At 44.6% G+C, this 18,317-nt stretch overlaps 1 protein-coding gene, 1 long non-coding RNA gene and 1 pseudogene across 12 annotated transcripts in view; 1 reads left to right on the top strand and 2 right to left on the bottom strand.

The window, feature by feature from the left end:
* Nucleotides 1–18,317, bottom strand: part of Ube2e2 (ubiquitin-conjugating enzyme E2E 2) — a 277,992-nt gene that overhangs the window by 110,096 nt on the left and 149,579 nt on the right. The window contains exons 4-5 of one of the 8 annotated variants that reach the window (XR_015638064.1): nucleotides 11,339–11,621; nucleotides 9,815–10,697 (exon numbers count right to left, since the gene is read on the bottom strand). The exons of 6 other annotated variants lie outside the window; for them this stretch is intronic. Coding sequence is in view for 1 of the 2 variants with exons in the window: in XM_087585998.1 (XP_087442124.1) it covers nucleotides 11,612–11,621 (10 nt within the window). In the remaining variant the exon portion in view is untranslated. Of the gene's footprint in view, nucleotides 1–9,814; nucleotides 11,622–18,317 lie in introns of those variants that run through there. One more of the 8 variants, XM_087585998.1, reaches the window with a different exon arrangement.
* On the top strand, nucleotides 1,919–16,360 carry LOC134482079 (uncharacterized). 4 transcript variants are annotated; one of them, XR_015638211.1, is made up of 5 exons: nucleotides 5,780–5,998; nucleotides 6,107–6,252; nucleotides 8,340–8,483; nucleotides 11,800–11,882; nucleotides 15,243–16,360. It is a non-coding gene; the product is annotated as an uncharacterized LOC134482079 (long non-coding RNA). The 4 variants fall into 4 exon arrangements; XR_015638212.1 differs by lacking the exon at nucleotides 15,243–16,360 and adding an exon at nucleotides 12,154–12,701; XR_015638210.1 differs by lacking the exons at nucleotides 5,780–5,998; nucleotides 6,107–6,252 and adding an exon at nucleotides 1,919–4,206.
* Nucleotides 7,109–8,289, bottom strand: LOC148000809 (uncharacterized; annotated as a pseudogene).

Raw genomic sequence — 18,317 nt, 5'->3', positions numbered from 1 at the left:
GGGACACAGACATTCCATCTAGGACTCGGTGATCTCATGCCGGGACACAGAGCATCCATCTAGGACTCCATGATCTCATGCCGGGACACAGACATTCCATCTAGGACTCCATGATCTCATGCCGGGACACAGACATTCCATCTAGGACTCCGTGATCTCATGCCGGGACACAGAGCATCCATCTAGGACTCCGTGATCTCATGCCGGGACACAGAGCATCCATCTAGGACTCCGTGATCTCATGCCGGGACACAGAGCATCCATCTAGGACTCGGTGATCTCATGCCGGGACACAGACATTCCATCTAGGACTCCGCAATCTGATTCGGGGACACAGAGCATCCATCTAGGATTCCATGATCTCATGCAGGGACACAGAGCATCCATCTAGGATTCCATGATCTCATGCAGGGACACAGAGCATCCATCTAGGACTCCATGATCTCATGCCGGGACACAGACATTCCATCTAGGACTCCGTGATCTCACCCCTGTGCAGTCACTTCTTTTATGTCCCTTCTACCCACATGATCTAAAACAGCCTATCACCTTTTCTTCTGTATTTCCTGTCACCTCTTCTCCACACTATCTGGGAAAACGATCTCTTAAAAAGCATCACTTACAGGACTTATCTCTCTGGCGTCAACACGACTCTGCTGTTCACCCACTGCATGGCTTTGCACATGAACACAGACCTATCGTTCTGAAAACCGTTCCAATAGCACAGACACCGTTCATTTTTACTGGCAGTCCTGTAACATTTTGATTCTTTGACCAATACATTTCCTGCTGCCTTCTATAATCATCTTCTCTGTAACTATGTCATTTTTGGGAGCACTGAACTTGATGACTAGCATTTCTTCCTGGTGCTTCGTCTCTAAGCTAAGTAATAGTCGATAGCAACAGATAGCAGCCAATACCCACTGAAGCATTTGTACTGGCTGCGAACACAGACTAAAATCCTTGCTAATGCACTCAAGAATAGGTCTGGACACTTAGTTTACCTCAGAGCAAATACCTCACACAGCAAGCGATTCTCACAGAAGCACAGCCCTGCCTAGGGCCCCTTTCAGGGAGCTACCACTTTCAAAAAAATCCTCCCTTTTGACTGAAGTCTGATCTTGTTTGCTGTGCATTTGGCCCCTAAGCATTTGGAAGTGACAGGAATGGAATGCTGCCTCTTCTACGGGTCCTGTGGCTCTCTCTACATGGCTGAAAACAGCTTTTATTTCCTTCAGCTCACAGTTACTGACTAGATAACACCCAAATAGGAGTTCCGGGGTTCCACACAGAGAAGAGTCACATGGAAAGAGCACCGTTTCCTGAGAGGAATAGCAGGATCCTATAAGAAATGGGACTTAGCAGTATCTTTGCATAAATAACAGATCTGTTCCAATTCACGGCAGTAAGCACCCTTGCCTCTTCATAACTGGGTCTGGTAGAGACTGCAAGGACCACTGTAAGGACCAGAGTTAGGATCTTGGAAGTCACATCTCTGAACATCCTTTATTCTTAGACGCAGACCTCAGAAGCAGGCACTTGCAGACTGGCCAGCACCATTGACTACAAGTGTTACCTCCTGATGTTTTCTCTCATGCGTCAAACCACTCTGGGCTTCATGTCCTACATGAAAAGACTCATCTTGGGAAGTGAGGTGTCTCAGTGTGTGATAATACTTGCCGCTAAGACTGACAACCTGAGTTTGATCCCAGGACACATGTGATAGAAGAAGAAAACTTACTCTCACAAGCTGTCCTGTGACATCCACACATGTGCACACACACACACACACACACACACACACACACACACACACACACACCACCACCACCACCACCACCACCACCACCACCACCACCATAAAAACCAACAACAAAACAAGAAAGAAAATAAACCCTCAATTTCCCTATTTAATACAGAGGTTAATTCAAATTTTGAATTCAATCTACATCTTGAGAATGCGGTGTCCCTCAAATGATAGATTATCAATTAATATTAAGTTTCCAAGTAACCGCATTATGAGCAGAGAATGATGGGACTTCTAATAGAAGCTTGTGAGTTCAATTCTTTCGTGAACAGCATTTCTTCTGGGCAATCTGATCCAGGGTGAGCATTCTGTGTCCACAACTCCCATGTCACATGGGAAACTCTGTGGAGGTTACACTTGGGGACAGACATGGACACTGCCTCCAAAGGCATAATTATGGTTATAAACTGACAAGCTCTACAATACTTGATGGCCACTCATCTCCATGTTTCATCAAGGACTTGGTCTTTTATTATCTGTCTCCATCAAAATGCCCAAGGTGTAGCGTGAACTCTTGTGGATGCAGCTGGAATGAGCAGCAGCAACAGCTGTCTGTCTGTGTGACCCTGGCTTTAAAACCACATTATGGAACTGGTCAACTTCTGCAGACTTGATAAGAGGCTGGCCAAGCCAGTTTCCCCACTGCACACAGTGGCAGGCAGCTCAGATGTGCTGGGCAAGTGCTTGAGAAGTTTTCTTGTATCTGTCAGAAGCACACCAGCATGAAGTCACGAAGATGTTCCTGCTCTCAGAGCTCAGTCAGGCCTGGGTGGTTTCAAGGTTATGAACAGCAAGCAAAAAAAGACCTTAAGGAGGCTACCGCCCAACCAAGCACGTTCTCCAATAACGCCCATGACTTCTTAGACCCTTCCAGGGTGACTCTGATGGGGCATCCCCTGTGCAACCGAGCCTAGGCAGCTTTTGTAGCTTGCAGTGCTATGGTGATCCTAAAGGAACTCTTTCCTAAAGAGAAAGTGTTAGGTGCTGACAGCCATCACAGTTCACACAGAGCTGAAGGTAAAGGCAGGCAGAAAAGTCTCTCTGCATAGTCAGAGAGGGTGAAGCTTAGGAATTACCACAAGTTAATTCAGAAAGTAACATCTACAATACAAAAAAGCAGGAAGCCTGGATAAGAGCTAAACGCTTCCCACATGGCCTCACTGTCAGAGGTATCTTAGTCATATTTAAGCATCATCAGCACAGAAACAGCATACCTGAATCCTTCAATGGCCGGAACTTACAGCCTGCACTCTGGGAATCAGAAGCCCACCTCCCTCTGATGCTCTGAAGACCAGGATGTCTGCAGAGGTGGAAAGAAAGCTCTCTCTCACCTCCACGACAGCCTCTTGTGAACAGAATGCCTACAGGCCTGGGGCTTTCAATAAAATGCTTCCAGTTATGATCTTGCCTGCAACTCTGCTGGAAGAATAATGCAATTTCAGAAATCAGAAAAGGCTACGTTTATTTACTAAAATGACTCCCACGAAGTCATAAATTCCAGCCCATTGCATTCTCAGGACTGACTACATTTATGATTCCATACCATCTATAACTTACTTTAAAATACTACTGGTTTCGACTATTTTCCTCATGGCACATACATTATATTTAAGATCGTCTATTTACATCCATCCAAAAGAAACAAAATCCAATGCTTGTGACAAGCAGTAAAACATGCAGGTTGTGTTGTTTAATTTCACAATCCACTGACAGATAAGACCTGAGATTTCAAAACAAATTGTTCTGACAACACGATGTACCCCTGTACAACAGGCGGTCAGGGAACCGAATCAGGCAGCGGTTACAGAGCAAGTAACGGCCTTTCAGGGTTCTAACGCCAGAGGCAGACATCTAACTTGTGCACCTGCACCTCATGGCATCACCAGCATTTGCAGCAAAGTTCATCTACAAGCAGTGAAAATGGCAGAACCAACCCAGGGACAACGACGATCTTCACAGCCAGGACGGGCTAGAAACAGAGATGCTCTTCCACCCAGCAGGACAGGAGCGGATTACATTTTGGCAATACATTAAATCTAAGATTCTGGAAGCCTGTAGTGTTTCTTTGTTATTTTTTGTTTTGCTTTGAGATGAGTATCAAACTTCCAATGAAGCCCATGTTGGCTTTGAACTCACTAAAATCCTGCTGCCTCTGCCTAGGGAGCGCTGGGATTACAGGCATGAGACACATTGCCTGACTCAGTCTTAAGGTCTTATTCATGCTTCAAACAACACTGCTCTTAGACCTCTTGGGCTGTTGAAACAAAACACTTCAGTGAAGACTCACTACCATACTGGAGGCCGCGGAGCTCACAATCGAGGGGTCAGGTAATGCTCTGTCTGCTGAGGAACTCACAGGTGGCATCAAGTCCTAGACCAGCAAAGGCTCTCACTTTGGGGTAAGGGCACTATTCATCCAGATATGGACAACACCAACTGATCAAAGAAGGGATTCCCTGCAAGTTCAGGTGGTAAAGTAATGAGCTTAATGGGGGTTAAATATTGGAGAATGAAGAATTCAAACGTCATCAGCAAATCTCTTTGGGCAATTTAGGGGCAGCTGTACTACTGAGCCATACCCCAAACAACTGTTTGTCTCATAAAATCTTGGGGAGGTGAGTGACCTTCTAAGGATCTAATGATGGCCATCCGACTCCTGACCTGCTCTATTTTCTCCAGGAGGGATCACAGGCCCATCAGGATTTTAATCTTGATCTTGTGAGTGTGTCGTGTGGGTGGTCATGGATGCTTGAATCTAGAAGGCACTGGTTATGTCCAGCATGGAGGAAAGTGCTATAGAGCAGACCCTCACACTAAGGTGAGGTCCTCATGCCAACTTGTTGAATATTGGTATAACCTGCGCCCTACACAGACATGTGGGATGAGACACAAGCAAGCAGAGTTCCTGTGGAAGGGGTACAGTGAGCCATTATGAGGTTTTCTTCCCAAACGCACAAAGATGGGGAAAATGTAAAAAAACGCAAAACTACACAGGAATCTAGACACGTGATCACTGCTTCGTTGAATGCTAGTTGCTAGCCATATGGGCAGTGATGACACATGCTCAGTTCTTAAGTGCATGCTGCATATCTGACACATGCTAAGTCCTGAGCAGCCGGGGATAGTCTCTGACTTTATTAGGCTCACTATGTATGTGAGAGCCAAGTATAAGCAGATCCTCTACAGTGGTTCAGAGTGAGAAAGGGGAGCACACACGTTCACAGACAGAAGGTAAAGGACATTTACTTTTGACAAAGTGATGTTTAAACCAAAGCCTACAGAATTAGCTGGTTGAGGGGAAGAAGGAGACAAGGAGGCATTCCCAGGGAAGAAAGTCCTTTTCTTTTAAGAGGTGAGGAAGAGAACTAAAGAGTGAGGGGGCAGATGTGGTGCAGGCTATAACTGTAGCACTTGGGAAGTTACGGCAGGCCTCAAGCTGCAGGTCATCCTGGGCTGTGCAGTGAGCCCGGCTGTGTAACAAGGCACTAACCTGTATAACGTCCCCCTACACACCAATTACAGGGGAGAGAAGGAAACTCAGAAAGACACCGAAAGACAGGGGCTAAACAGTCTTAATAATTGGTTGAAATAAAATTTAACACTTCCAGTCTCTCCCCTAAGGTTTATAGTTATGGCATTGTTACGCTATGCTATTCCAGAATGAAGTATGGTTTGCATTTTTATGTTAGTGGCGTGAAGCACTGTGCTATGTTACAAAACTAAAGGAATTTTAATTTTCTATCTAGGTAGTACTGACCACATGATTACTAAACTAAAAAGTTTATAGATTATTTTTTCCTTTCTTTTTTATTTTCCTGGCCTTTTTCATTTAGATTATTTTTTTTCAATGAGTATCTACACCTTGGTTCTCTATCTATAATGTTATACATCCTCAAATTTGTCAAACTTTCCATACAGTTGTCCAGGGGTCATCACTGTAAAAGAGTAATGATATTCAAATGTTTGCTGCAGAAGATCTACCTGAAAGGCTGCTGACACAGGAGGCTCTTGGCTGCCTGCTCAGTGTCTGATTCTAGTCTGGAGTGGGGCCTGAGGATTCATACGTCTCTCAATGCCCAGGTGGTGCAAATGCTAGAGTCCTGAGAACACACTGCCACACCACAGCCCTGCAGCCCGTGAACCTGAGTACAGGGGTCAGGAGGGAGCAGCTGTTCTCAGCTCTTAGCCAAGGTAGTAATGGCCATGCGTACAAATATAATTCAAGTCCGAAGCTGGAGCTGAATTGTATTTTCAAACAATTTTGGAAAAGTGACATTCCAATCTTGCTGTACTCTTTAGCTGGCTTCACAGAGAGATGTCTCACAGAATCACCATCTCAATGGAGCAGTGAGTCTTCTAAAACCACTTAGTCCTCCAGGCGTCACTACTGTTAAACGGAACCTTATCTTCCCAAGGATTTGGAAGCTGAGAAGCTCCTCCACGAGGTGAAAGAATTTTGAACACAAGCAATGATGTTTTGTTTTAGAAAACACCATCGAGGTTTCAAAGTAATGAGAGTGGGAAGAATAGGCAATTGCAGTACACTTCATCAAGAGAGGCCAACATTACATATGCAGTATCTTCTTTAAATCAGAGTGGTTATAATAATCCGTGAAATTCTGAACCATCTCCCGGAATCTTATCAACCACTTCTTTGGTAACATGGGCTCCACAGCAGCACTGCATGGTGATCTTGTTATACCAACTCACTTTACAGCCACTCAGTATATTTAAACACACTGCCTAGCTCTCTCTCTTACACACACACACACACACACACACACACACACACACACCCAAACCCCTACATATATCAAGAACAACAATAAAAAAAAAACCTTGTGATTTTACTTTTGTTCCAACTAGAACAATTCATCTTAATAATGGTTAACATGAATTAAAATTTTTCATAAACTGATCAAAATATTATATATAATTACAGCAACAGTGGCACTCAGCAGCCCTTAGGAGGTAACAGACGCCACTTCCTTCCCAGCCCAGTCTCGTGGTTGATGGAATGAGATGCTACTGTGCACAGTGCTCTGCAGTGACTCCTTTCTACTTTTCGCTACTTTTCAGTTTGTTCACTGAACTTATGACAACTTACAAAGTTTAGCAGTGGCACTGCTGTGGATCCCAACTGACGGAACTCAGTCCGTGAGCTCACACTGCTGGCTTGTTCTCTGGGCATCTTGATTTCTGAGAGCAAGGGCAGACAGTGAGCAAGGGAAGCAGCCATCCCAAGAGCTGCTGGGGTGACATCCATATCATCAACCTGACGGCGGGTCATACCATCGGGTCATGCCATGTCATGCCATGATGGCCTGCCATACTGGGTCACTCCACAGAGCACCATTAATTCATTTGGTGGAGATGGTTTCAAAATGCTGCAGAGTCCAGGTCATGGCAGAGTGAGCGCTGCTTGATTTTTGCCAGGTTTACATGAAAAGTGAGAGCAAGAGATACAGTGGAGAGATCTAAAACCTGCACCTTGGCTTAGGGGGAAGCTTAGAGTCACACCGAGAGAGAGTGGTTTAAGGAGACTGTGTCATTGGAGATAAGCTATTTGTAGCGAGGCAAGTGGAAAAGTGCCTTAAGGATACTCCTGACTAAGCACAGCCATTCACTGCAGCCCACGGGAGAGGAGAAGTGTAAATCCACTTCTCAGACTTTCTGTGGGAGGACAGCTCCAGGGCACCGTCTTTGCACAGGAACAGGTAGGACGGTCTCCCTACGGTCTCCCTTACGGTCTCCCTAGGGTTGTTCTCTTGGGTTCAGCTTTCTAGGCACACAACGGCCATTACAGTTAGTGGGGATCCTCAGGGTACAGTTCATGTTGGCCGGACTCTGGCACTATCAATATGATGCCAGCTTTGCAGGCATGTAGAATACAGGCATTACACACTGAATAACAGAGACTTGCACCACGATGCCTTGCACACAGGCCGGCAGTGCGTAGGAGGGCAATGTATGAAGTTGTGAGAGTGAGGCTAAGGCTCCAGTGGAACCCCAGGACTCTACATACAGAAGAAGTGTGAAATATCTGCTAAGAAAGGCCGCGGGCAGGAAGCAGAGGCAAGACGGTGTCACTAATGTAAAAGGTTATGAACCCACATACAAGTATGTAACAGCCGGGATCTGATAGGCTGTTTCTAGCTCACTGAAATCATCTCTAAAAAGAAGAAAAACTAGAAGCAGAATCAAGAAAGACTGGTGCTTAAGATATAGACAACACAAATAAGAATGTGTTAGTGATTTCCTCCACACTGGGTAACCCAGGAAAGGGATGGAAAGTGTTTTTCCCTTCCAGGCAGCCAGTATAGAAAAACAACAGTACAGGACTTCTAAGTGAGCTGGTTTGAAATTCGGGTATTTGTTTCTCTTTATTCATATTTACTTATTTACTTTTCTTTTCATGGCACTGGAGATCAAACTTTATGCCTCAGGCATACTACACACACAGAGTCACCAAAACACCCCATTCCGTTCACTTAAAAACAATAAGGTCTATTTTCTTTTATTTTATGTATAGGTGCATGTATGTATGTGCACCACATGCATGAATTACCCTTGCAAATTGGAAGAGGGTGTTGGATCTCCTGGAACTGAAGTTATAGGCTGCTGTAATTGACCATGTACATGCTAGGAAATCAACTCACATTCCTCTGTCTGAGCAGTAAGTACTCTTAAAGGCTGAGCCATCTTTCTAGGCTCCTATAACTTATTTATTGTCTTAACAAACACATTTTAGATCCTTAGAAAATCTTTACTGAAGAATGTGCAATGAAAAGAGGCTGAGATTTTAGCATGGTCCTTGTAACTCTTTTGTGCGACCAACTCTTGCAATCAGAGGTGACTGCCATGAATTTGTTGGTTTGCACTACAATTTTACTGGGGGTTAAAGGTGTCTCAAAAAGGAAGGGTATGTAAATTTATAAGTGCCCTAAAGTCTCCAAATAATACCTTAGCATCTGTGCCAATTGAGCTTGTCTGCCTCAGGGACCCTGCTGCTCCTCTTGTGTTGCCCAGTGGGGAGGCTGGACCCCTGTACTCAGCCACCGTATTTCAGCCAATTCACTGAGGAAAGTCTCTTAACTTTTTTTTTTCCTTTTTTTACAGGGTGGGGAGTAGACAAGGGCCTCATACATATCTGGGAAAAAGTTAACCTGAAAACCAGTCTGAGCTCTGTGTGACACCAGCCACACAGAACTCTTCACACACCCTGAGGACCCCTGGGTGTACTGTGCATGCAAGGAGGGTGGGTGTGATTGTTCTGCACCAACAAAATCTGGGACCTTCAGAACAGAGGAACACATTAGTAACGGTATCCACTGTTCATGCAACCAACCTCATAGCATCCTTATATGTTAACAAGGCAGGCATATACAGTTTAGAGGATTAGATATCACATCCAAATTCAGAGAGATTTGGGATTCGAACCTAACACACTGTTTTGTATAACCTCCCATTTGTAAAGCCTTAAAACACAAGAGATCCCGAGGACACTGTATAGCGTCTTGGTTATTTTTCTGTAGCTTTGACAAAACACCACAACAAAGGCAACTTATAAAGGAAAAGGTTTACTTTTGAGCTCACAGTTCCAGAGGGCTGGAGTCCATGACTGTGGTGGCAAGGAGCATGGCAGCAGGGAGGCAGGCAGGCAGCAGGCAGTAGCTGAGAGCTCACATTTCACTCACTTGCATGAGGCAAGGAGAGGTAAGTGGAAATGACATGGGCTCGTAAAGTACCAAAGCCAGACTCAAGCGACACACTTCTTCCGATAAGGCCACACCTCCTAATCCTTCCCAAACAGTTCTAACAACTGGGGACCAAGTATTTGACCATATGAGCCTATTGGGGCCATTTGCACTCAAACCATTACATATAGGATGTGGCTGCTGAAATGTACTTTTCAAAAATGTTTTGGTTGTAACAATATCACCCATCAGTCAAGTCCTACCTTTGTTCCACACTATTACTAATCAGAAAAACAACTTCACACCTGAGTCAAAATGTAAACGGGAGATTTTATTACCAAGTGGCCCAGTTGAGCAGAGTTGCAAAAACAGACTGAGCTAACTACGTACAGCTCCGTTACCCTGTCTGTAACAACTTACAACGGCATAATATAATCTGATGGGTTGCAAAGTGATGAAATTCACAGGAAAATTCTTTATCCTTGTTGCCATAGGAATTCAGAACGTAAACATATTAAGCTGGGCAAATATTTGGATGCTAGAATCAACAGTTATTTTTAACACAAAGCACAGAAATCTTTTTTTTTTTTTAGTCTGAGAAGCATGCTAACTTCAACAAGAACCCGTGTAAAGAAGATACTCCAGGCTATAAATAAAACCATTAACAACGGTTTTAAGAAAACATTAGGAAGTCTTAATATATTACTTACACAATTTCAAATGCCGTGTTTCTAACAGTTACCCAAGTGTGACATTCATGCAAACAACAGCAAATGAATTCATAGCTCCTGATCTCTACTAAGGTAGAAATCATTAAGCGATCTGATGAAGCTTGGTGAGGCTACGAGTGCAGTGTGGGCTCTGAATAATGAGGCTCAGTAATTATTATCATTACAGAAATAATCCATTGAGCTGGAAAACGTTGTTGTTGTTGCTTGTTTTTTGAGGCAGGATCTCACCATGTAACTCCAGCTGGCTTAGAACTTGTCATGTAAACCAGCTGGTCTCAAACTCACAGAGATCTGCCTTCCTTTGCCTTCTGAGTGATGGATCAAAGGTGTATAACGAGAAGGTTAGGCTGACTCCATGACAGGCTTCAAACTGACAGTTCAGGAGACAAGGCCTAAATCTGTTTCCAGGATCTGGCAAGTCCATGCAAGTCCAGGCCTCAGAAACTGCTCCTGCCACCTGGCCTGAGGCAAGGACAATGAGTCAACTTCCAGATTTCCTCAGCAACAGTTTCTAGGCTTCCCCAGCTGCAGTTTCTAGGCTTCCCCAGCAACAGTCTCCAGCCCCCAAACCCTGGTAATGGAATGTCCCTAGAGATGAAGCAAGATAAAGGTCACCTACCCCGGAGTCCCTATGTGTGCTTTAAACCAGGCCTGCGAGCTCACTTGGGTATGCTGACAAGGGGTATCTTGATAATGGGAGACCCCGTATGCTGGACTTCTTCAGAGTAAAACACTCCAGAATATCATTCTTTGTCGAATCATGGACCCTTACAGTTCCACCACGCCTGGCATGGACATTTATTTTTGATAAATAGACTAGTGCCATGCCATAAAAATAAAAGGAAATGGTGGAACAGGAAGTAAAAAAATTGTCATAAAGTTTAATTGCAGTGATATAAAGGCCAGGGTTCATTAACACTGGTGGAAATATTTCTCATACAGTATCCTTACACATGGACTCTTGTTGCTACTGTGGTTATGGCTAGTGGGTCTATATGGGCACAGTTTCTGACATTGTTCCCTCAGATAGTGATGTCCAAGGAGAAGTGTGGTGAGAACAGGGAGCCGCAGGGTCTGTCATCTCAGGGTCACACTGCTCTTACCAGAGCCTGCCCCTCAGTGTATGGGGCACACGGAAGACACGGGGGCGACGCTGATGATACATAAGGCCCACTTTCTGGTTCCTCCGGGGTCACTGTTCGCTCTGTTTTCAGTCACTGCTGTCCTTTACAGTCACATGCACCTTAGAGTTATTACGCTGTCAGTGACGCTACAGACGTGCTAGCCAGAAAAGCCCAGGTCTGTCCACTGAGAAAGAACTCTTCACTGTTCACAGACAAACAAAGTGCAAGGTCAGTGTCGGCCAACGACTCGTCTTACTGGATTCTAGAAAATCAAAACATAACGTTTGAAGGTGTGAAATTCTCTGAACCCCGAGAAAGTACTACAAAGTACACATTAAAAGAAAATTGCAAGAATTATTACACTTCTTCTGAAAGCCAAATTAATTTTAGTTTTCTCATGCTTTCTCATTTTGGCTAATTTCATTAATTTTTGTTGTCAGTTTGATTCTGAGTGAGTCCTAACCATCTGCACAGCGAGAGCTAACATCGTCGGAGCAAACTGTGTGCTGGCTACTCTCTACAAGTAAGCACTGCCATAGACTGAAGGTCCCCCTACCCTCTTCCCCAGCAGCCTGCTGTCCACAGTCATAGGCACAGGGGTGGGGTGGGACATCCACATGGGGTGGGGTCACCCTGAGCCTCGGGTGACCGCTCTGAGGCGAGGATATAAGCCTTAGTGCTCTGTTATTTAGACCCCTCCCCCACAGCTGAGACCTGCAGTACTAAATACCCAGAGGAAAATGTCACATCATGTGACCCTTTCTGTAAGCATCTAATTTATGTTGTTCACACAGAATTCCCAAACTACGGATGCTGAGAATCTTCAAGGCATAGGGCGAAAGAACTTATTTCTGGATTACTGAATTTTAGTTCCTCAATGCAACTAACAGCACCCAGAGCCATTCCTCTTCTTTCTCTTCTTCCCCAATTCTGTCTTCTGTGATGAGCTCACCCTGAGGAACCTGTAACCACCAAGTAGGGGCTCTTCCTGAGTGTGGCCTCCTGAACCTGCCCTTCAAAGCCTCAGCCCAATTCAAAGGCTCTTTGCCAAGAGATGCAACAAAGTGACCCCAAGCAGAAAGAGACGAATGGGAGAAACAGTTTAAAAAAAGAATACAAGACTGGAAATCAGTTCCAGCAGTACCGTGGGCTCCACTCTGTCTTGGGACTAGTGAGACTGAAGACAGTGTGGCCTAGAGGGTCCAAGGAGCAGGGAGAGAAGTGGGAAGGGAGGTGAGAAATAACAAGTTCTTACTGTGTAACAGTTGAGAGCACATCTTTTGGAACCCATTGGACCAGGGCTCAAATAAATCACACAATTTTGTCCTGTTATGAACAATCTAACCTTGAGTGAGAGAATCTTCTCTGAGCCTTGATTTTAACATCTGAAAGTGGAATCGATTGTATGTAACCTGAGGGGTTTGAGTATTAACTTTTGAATGGCTAGGACATGTGCTTAGCAGGGTAGTTGAATGGCTAGGACATGTGCTTAGCAGGGTAGTTGAATGGCTAGGACAGTGTGCTTAGCAGGGTAGTTGAATGGCTAGGACAGTGTGCTTAGCAGGGTAGTTGAATGGCTAGGACAGTGTGCTTAGCAGGGTAGTTGAATGGCTAGGACATGTGCTTAGCAGGGTAGTTGAATGGCTAGGACAGTGTGCTTAGCAGGGTAGTTGAATGGCTAGGACAGTGTGCTTAGCAGGGTAGTTGAATGGCTGGGACAGTGTGCTTAGCAGGGTAGTTGAATGGCTAGGACATGTGCTTAGCAGGGTAGTTGGCACACATCGTAATGAAACCAGACCCACTAGCTGCCGCTGCTACCCAGGTCTGGGTTATCTTTGCCCATGCTTCTTAGCTAGCCTTCCAGATGATGTGATGTCCTTCTGTCCACTCTCCAGCCTCAGCCTGTACTTGTTTTCCCTATGCAATGCCTCTCTGCCTTCTGCTTCCTATGGAGAAGAGCGGATGCCTGCCACTCACTCTAGCTGGTTCTTCTGCTAAGAATGTTCTATCAGAGATAGTAACATGGCTGTTCTTAGAAACTCAGTCTGTAGGTTTAAAACCTCAGCTTCTGGAAGAGGCCTTCTCTGACCAGCTGCTGTGGTTTGTCTGAGACATTTCAAAAGGCACTCGTGTCGAACACTTGGCCCTACTTGGTTGTGTGACGGACAGGTGGCTGCGTCATGGCACTGCCTTCATGGCTGAATTCATACTGAACAGTCTACGAGGAGCTGGGGCCCAGCTGGATGAAAGAAGTCACTTGGGGAGAGACTCTAAGGACAGTCTGGTGCTCCTGACCCCCTCCTGCCCTTCTTTCTGCTCCCCGGCGGCATGAGGGGCATAGCTCTGCTTGGCCCTGTGTTCCTCATCGTGATGTAATGCTGGCTTTAGGCCCAAAGCAATGGAGTCAGCCCAGCTGTGGCCTGGATCACCTAAACCACAAGTCAAAATACACTTTCTTAGTTTCTCTTAAATACTTTGTCACAGCAACAACAAGACCTAACACTCTAATCATCCTCAGAAATTACCTCATCCTCTGGGAGAACCTTGTTCTGATTACCTACTTTCACAGCTTTATGACGGATACTACCTTACTGGATTAGCGTCTGTTCACACTTCACTACAGATTTACTGCAGGCTCATCCACGGGTGAATCCTTAGCCCTCAGGAGAGCACACACATTGGGAAGGTATTAAGTCTGAACCTGTGCAGTGATGGGCTGGAGTCCTTATGGTTAGATCGAGGGTTTGATCTCAGTGTAGGTGAACCACAATCGAGTTCCCACACCTAAATAGTACTGAAAGGCACAACAGGAGCAAGTAGGGAGGTGTTCATGTATCCCACATCCACTCAGACCTTAGCGGGGACATCAGCTCTAAGTCACGGAAAATAGAAAGCCAACTATGGATTGAATAAATTGAATTATTTCATTCCTTTGCCATCTCCCCTGAACATACATGGACAGTTAGATGAAATCAATCAAGGATTTCAATGGCTCTGTAGAGACACTCAGGTTTTGTTTCCCTGGTGGGTACATGATTATCCAAGTTTTGCAATTCTTTAACAATAAGCTGAGAATATGACAATACCACACTGACCATTTCAGAAGGTCTATGTACAACATTCTTATTAGACTTGTGTATGGAAACAGTAGTTCTTTTGGGATTTGCCAGCAGAGCAGTAGTTGAGGAGACACATTTTACCTCTCTTATGCACTCAAGTATGGTGATATTGAAGAGATGGGAGCAATTCCACGTGGCATTCCCCACGAAAGCCATGTACCATTTAACCGAATCCCAGTGTCAGGCTTGGGAAACCTCCCTTTGAGTTGTGGGCTGGGGCATTATAACAATCTTCCAAAGCAAAATGGGCTGTGGCCATTGCTCTTGGTTGCCTCCCAGGACTCAAAGGTAAAACTGTATTGTTCAAGACATGACGTAATTTGAACACAGAACCTGGAGGAATCAAGTTGGAGCTGACCTGGAGGCTTTTGTCTCAAGGACTGCTCTCACAGTACCAGGAGGTGCTAACAGTAAAGCAAGCTGTGAAGGGAGAGGAACAACTGGTAGTCTCACACATCTGTAAAGTCCGGGAGCCACAACACGACCAGTCTGGTAAGAGATTCCCAAAGGGGCACCGTGGCTCTCGGATCCTGGAGGTAGCCAACGTCTGTCTGACTGGACTGATGCTTGACTGGAGGGAACTCATGGTTGGTACTCATCAATACCTGTGGCTGGAGATGTCACAGACCATGGAGAAGAATGTGGACCTGTGCCATTTCCCTAAAATAATGCAATTTCTAAGTGGAGTCTAAATGCTGATCCTTATCGCTTGCAGACAAGGGCAGTTGTCAGCCCTCATCAGGGACACTTCTTTCTGTTAACAGGTGAAGACTCCACAGCTGGTCAGAATGCAGAGATCTGCAGTGAGATCCCAACACAGCAGGCTTAGAGAACACTGTGGAAGAGGGATGGAAAGAACCAGAGACTCAGGACGCCTGCTGCTCGATGTAGCCTCTGACACTAGGAACAGGATAGCCACTTACTCTCAACAATTTGGTTGCTTGAGCAAGACAGCATAATGACATCAGGTGACAAGCCAGTGTGGATGAGGGAACTTCCCCAAGATCCAACCCCTAGACGAGGAGTTGAAGTCTGCAGTGGCGTCTGAACTGTGACTGCAGCTTGGTTTCCTCAGGCCTGAGCTCCCACATACAATCCTGAGTGGTCAGTCAGCTTCGAATACATGTACATACGGGCAATGCTAAACGACCTCAGTCCTCAGTAGTGGCATATACATTTATGAATATGTATATACACACATATAACATATATAGCACATGCATGTGCCTGTGTATGTGTTTGTGTGTGTCTGTGTAACAGTAATAATTAAAGACAAAAAGGTCATGAATTTGGGAAGGGGACACAGAGTGTTGGGAGGAGAGGTGACATGGATATAGATGTAGTACTACTATATAAAAGAAAAAAAAAAAAGAAAACCTTTAACAAGATGAAATATACCCCACCTACCCCCTACCCACCAACTGAATGGCAATGCTGGTGAGAAGGTCATTCTCAACACAGCTGCCAACTGAGGATGTGTCTGGCGGATGAAGATATTCTAAAGAGATGTTCGTGGCCCTTACTTTGGCTATCAGACTGTGGAAACAATGGACTGGGAAAAAGAACAAAACAAACCCAAACCCTGGAATTATCCCTAGAGCGTCGTGCTGGGAGAAGAGAAAAGCCTACAGCCTGCACCAACCAGACATGAAACTTCTCTCCTTGAAAGGTTATTGTTTACTTAGCCCACCTTACAGGAAAGACAGGGTAGGGGTGTCAATGACAGGCAGGACCACAGCTTACACTTGTATAACTCTGGCCTTTACTTAAACCTTAACCTTCCTTCAAGACCCTGAAGGAAGATTTGCAGGAAGGTTGCTGGATCTCTGTCCCTCTTTCCAGAGGTCACATGAATAAATCCATTTTCTGCCTTCATTATTAATTTGGCTCTTTTGATTGGCTTATAGAAGATGGGTAGGCAAAACGGGCTCATTGGGGCAGATGCAATCATTTCAGCCAAGTGAGGACAGATCCATGGAAGTCTATATGATGGCTCTGTTCTTTCTATTTTAAACAACGTATTAATGTGAGTAAGTCTGCTTCATGAAGCAAATACCTGCGAATTATACTGTGAAGATATCGCTTAGTGTAAGAGAAAGGTGTGCTGTGAATATGGTTCTCTTTATACTTAAATGTTTTTATGCTAAAGTTTGATTTTTGTTTTACTTTTACATTGAATATACACAGTTTCTATTTTTTATTTAAGGCAAAGTTTATACATTACTATTTTCTTTCTAATAATTGTATTTAAGAAAGTATTTACTACATTAATTCTAGGTTTCTGGATTGACTTGGAGTTTTGAATCCAGCCAAGTTTTAAGGAATACGATATGTGAAGGCTCAGATAGTGAACAGTGCTTTGGGACTCTTAAACCTGCTGCCTCCAGGCAGCTGGATATGGTTTCTAACAGCTGTCAGAAAGTAGACAGTACTAAGCAGGAATAAAACTGAAGCTGACTGTGGGCCGGCTAGCACTTTGGGGAAGGGCAGGGGGATAATGGAATTCAGCAGGTTTCAGAAGGAGTACAAGTCTCTCTTGATGGCACAGAATGCAGAAAACGCACGCACACACACGCCAATGCCTTTCAAAATGAGTCACACACTAGAAGAATGATTAAAGTCAGAAGTCTACAAACCAGAGAGACATTAATTTTATTCTTCCTCACCCAAAGACCTAGTGACTGTGATTCTAGACCACACCTCTGCTTGGCTGCATCTTGCTCATGTTCTAGAACCTCTTGCAGGTTTCAAGCAAATGAGTACTCAAGACCTCCCTGGAAGAAAAAGCCAAACAAAACAAGAAATCACAACAGCTGCCCATCTTTCTTCTGTAGCTTCACCTTAAAAGGTATGGACTTGTTAGGCACTAGGGCATGGATTCAAGGAAACAAGAAATAATGTAGGTGAGGACGGAGAGGCAGGGATGAATACAGGCAAACTATACTAACTGTATTAATAAAGAATAAGGAGGTCATAATAAAACATTTAGTGTCCTGAGACTGTAGGACCTCATGAGGTATCCATAGCTGGTCTTGAAATCACTGTGTGACCAAGCTGCATCTGAGTTTTCAGTCCTCCTCCCACCTCTGCCTCCCAAGTGGAACTCAGATATGCACTACCACACCCATTATTTTATATGCGAACTTAAAAATACTTTTAGAAATGAACAAGGAGAAACAAGGACAGGGCTTCACTGGAGTCCAGTCCTTGGCTGCCCAGCTTCTGTCCTGCTGAGCTTTTCTTAAAAGGAAATTAATGAGGAATCAAGTTAGCTTTCAGTACACTTTTACACTTAATTGTGCGTGTGTGTGTGTGTGTGTGTGTGTGTGTATGAGAGTATGTGGTATGTATGCGTGTGTGTATGTGTGTGTGTAGTATGGTATACAGTATGTGGTGTATGTGTGTGAGTGTGCATGTGGTGTGTGTGTATGAGAGTACGTGTGTGTGTGGTTTGTGGTGTATGTGTATGAGAGTGTGTATAAGTGTGTGAGTGTTGTACAGTCTCTTCTGCTGATCCCTGCTTAGCTCTTGTCTCAAGCTACCCCATTACGTACTCACTCATCTTCAAACTGTCTTCAGCCTTGGATGCTTTCTTTACACCTGTGTTTACTCAGTTAATGCTATTTACCTTTTCACCTCTTAGGCCTAAATCGCATCCTCTGGAAAGTCATCCATGATTCTCAACGGCCAGGTTGATTCAACCACTGAGCAATTTCTCTAAGTACCCTTTCCACATTAAAATAACTAACGTAGCCCACACCTACTACACTAGGTACTATTCCAAGCTCCATATGCTTCTTTAATCTTTTCTAACCACAATGTAAATAGACTTTGCAGTC

This window comes from Rattus norvegicus, chromosome 15, assembly GCF_021556685.1.
Source record: "Rattus norvegicus strain SHRSP/BbbUtx chromosome 15, alternate assembly SHRSP_T2T, whole genome shotgun sequence".
Taxonomy (NCBI): domain Eukaryota; kingdom Metazoa; phylum Chordata; class Mammalia; order Rodentia; family Muridae; genus Rattus; species Rattus norvegicus.
Note: the sequence above shows the minus strand (reverse complement) of the source record. Positions and strands in the feature narration are given on the sequence as shown.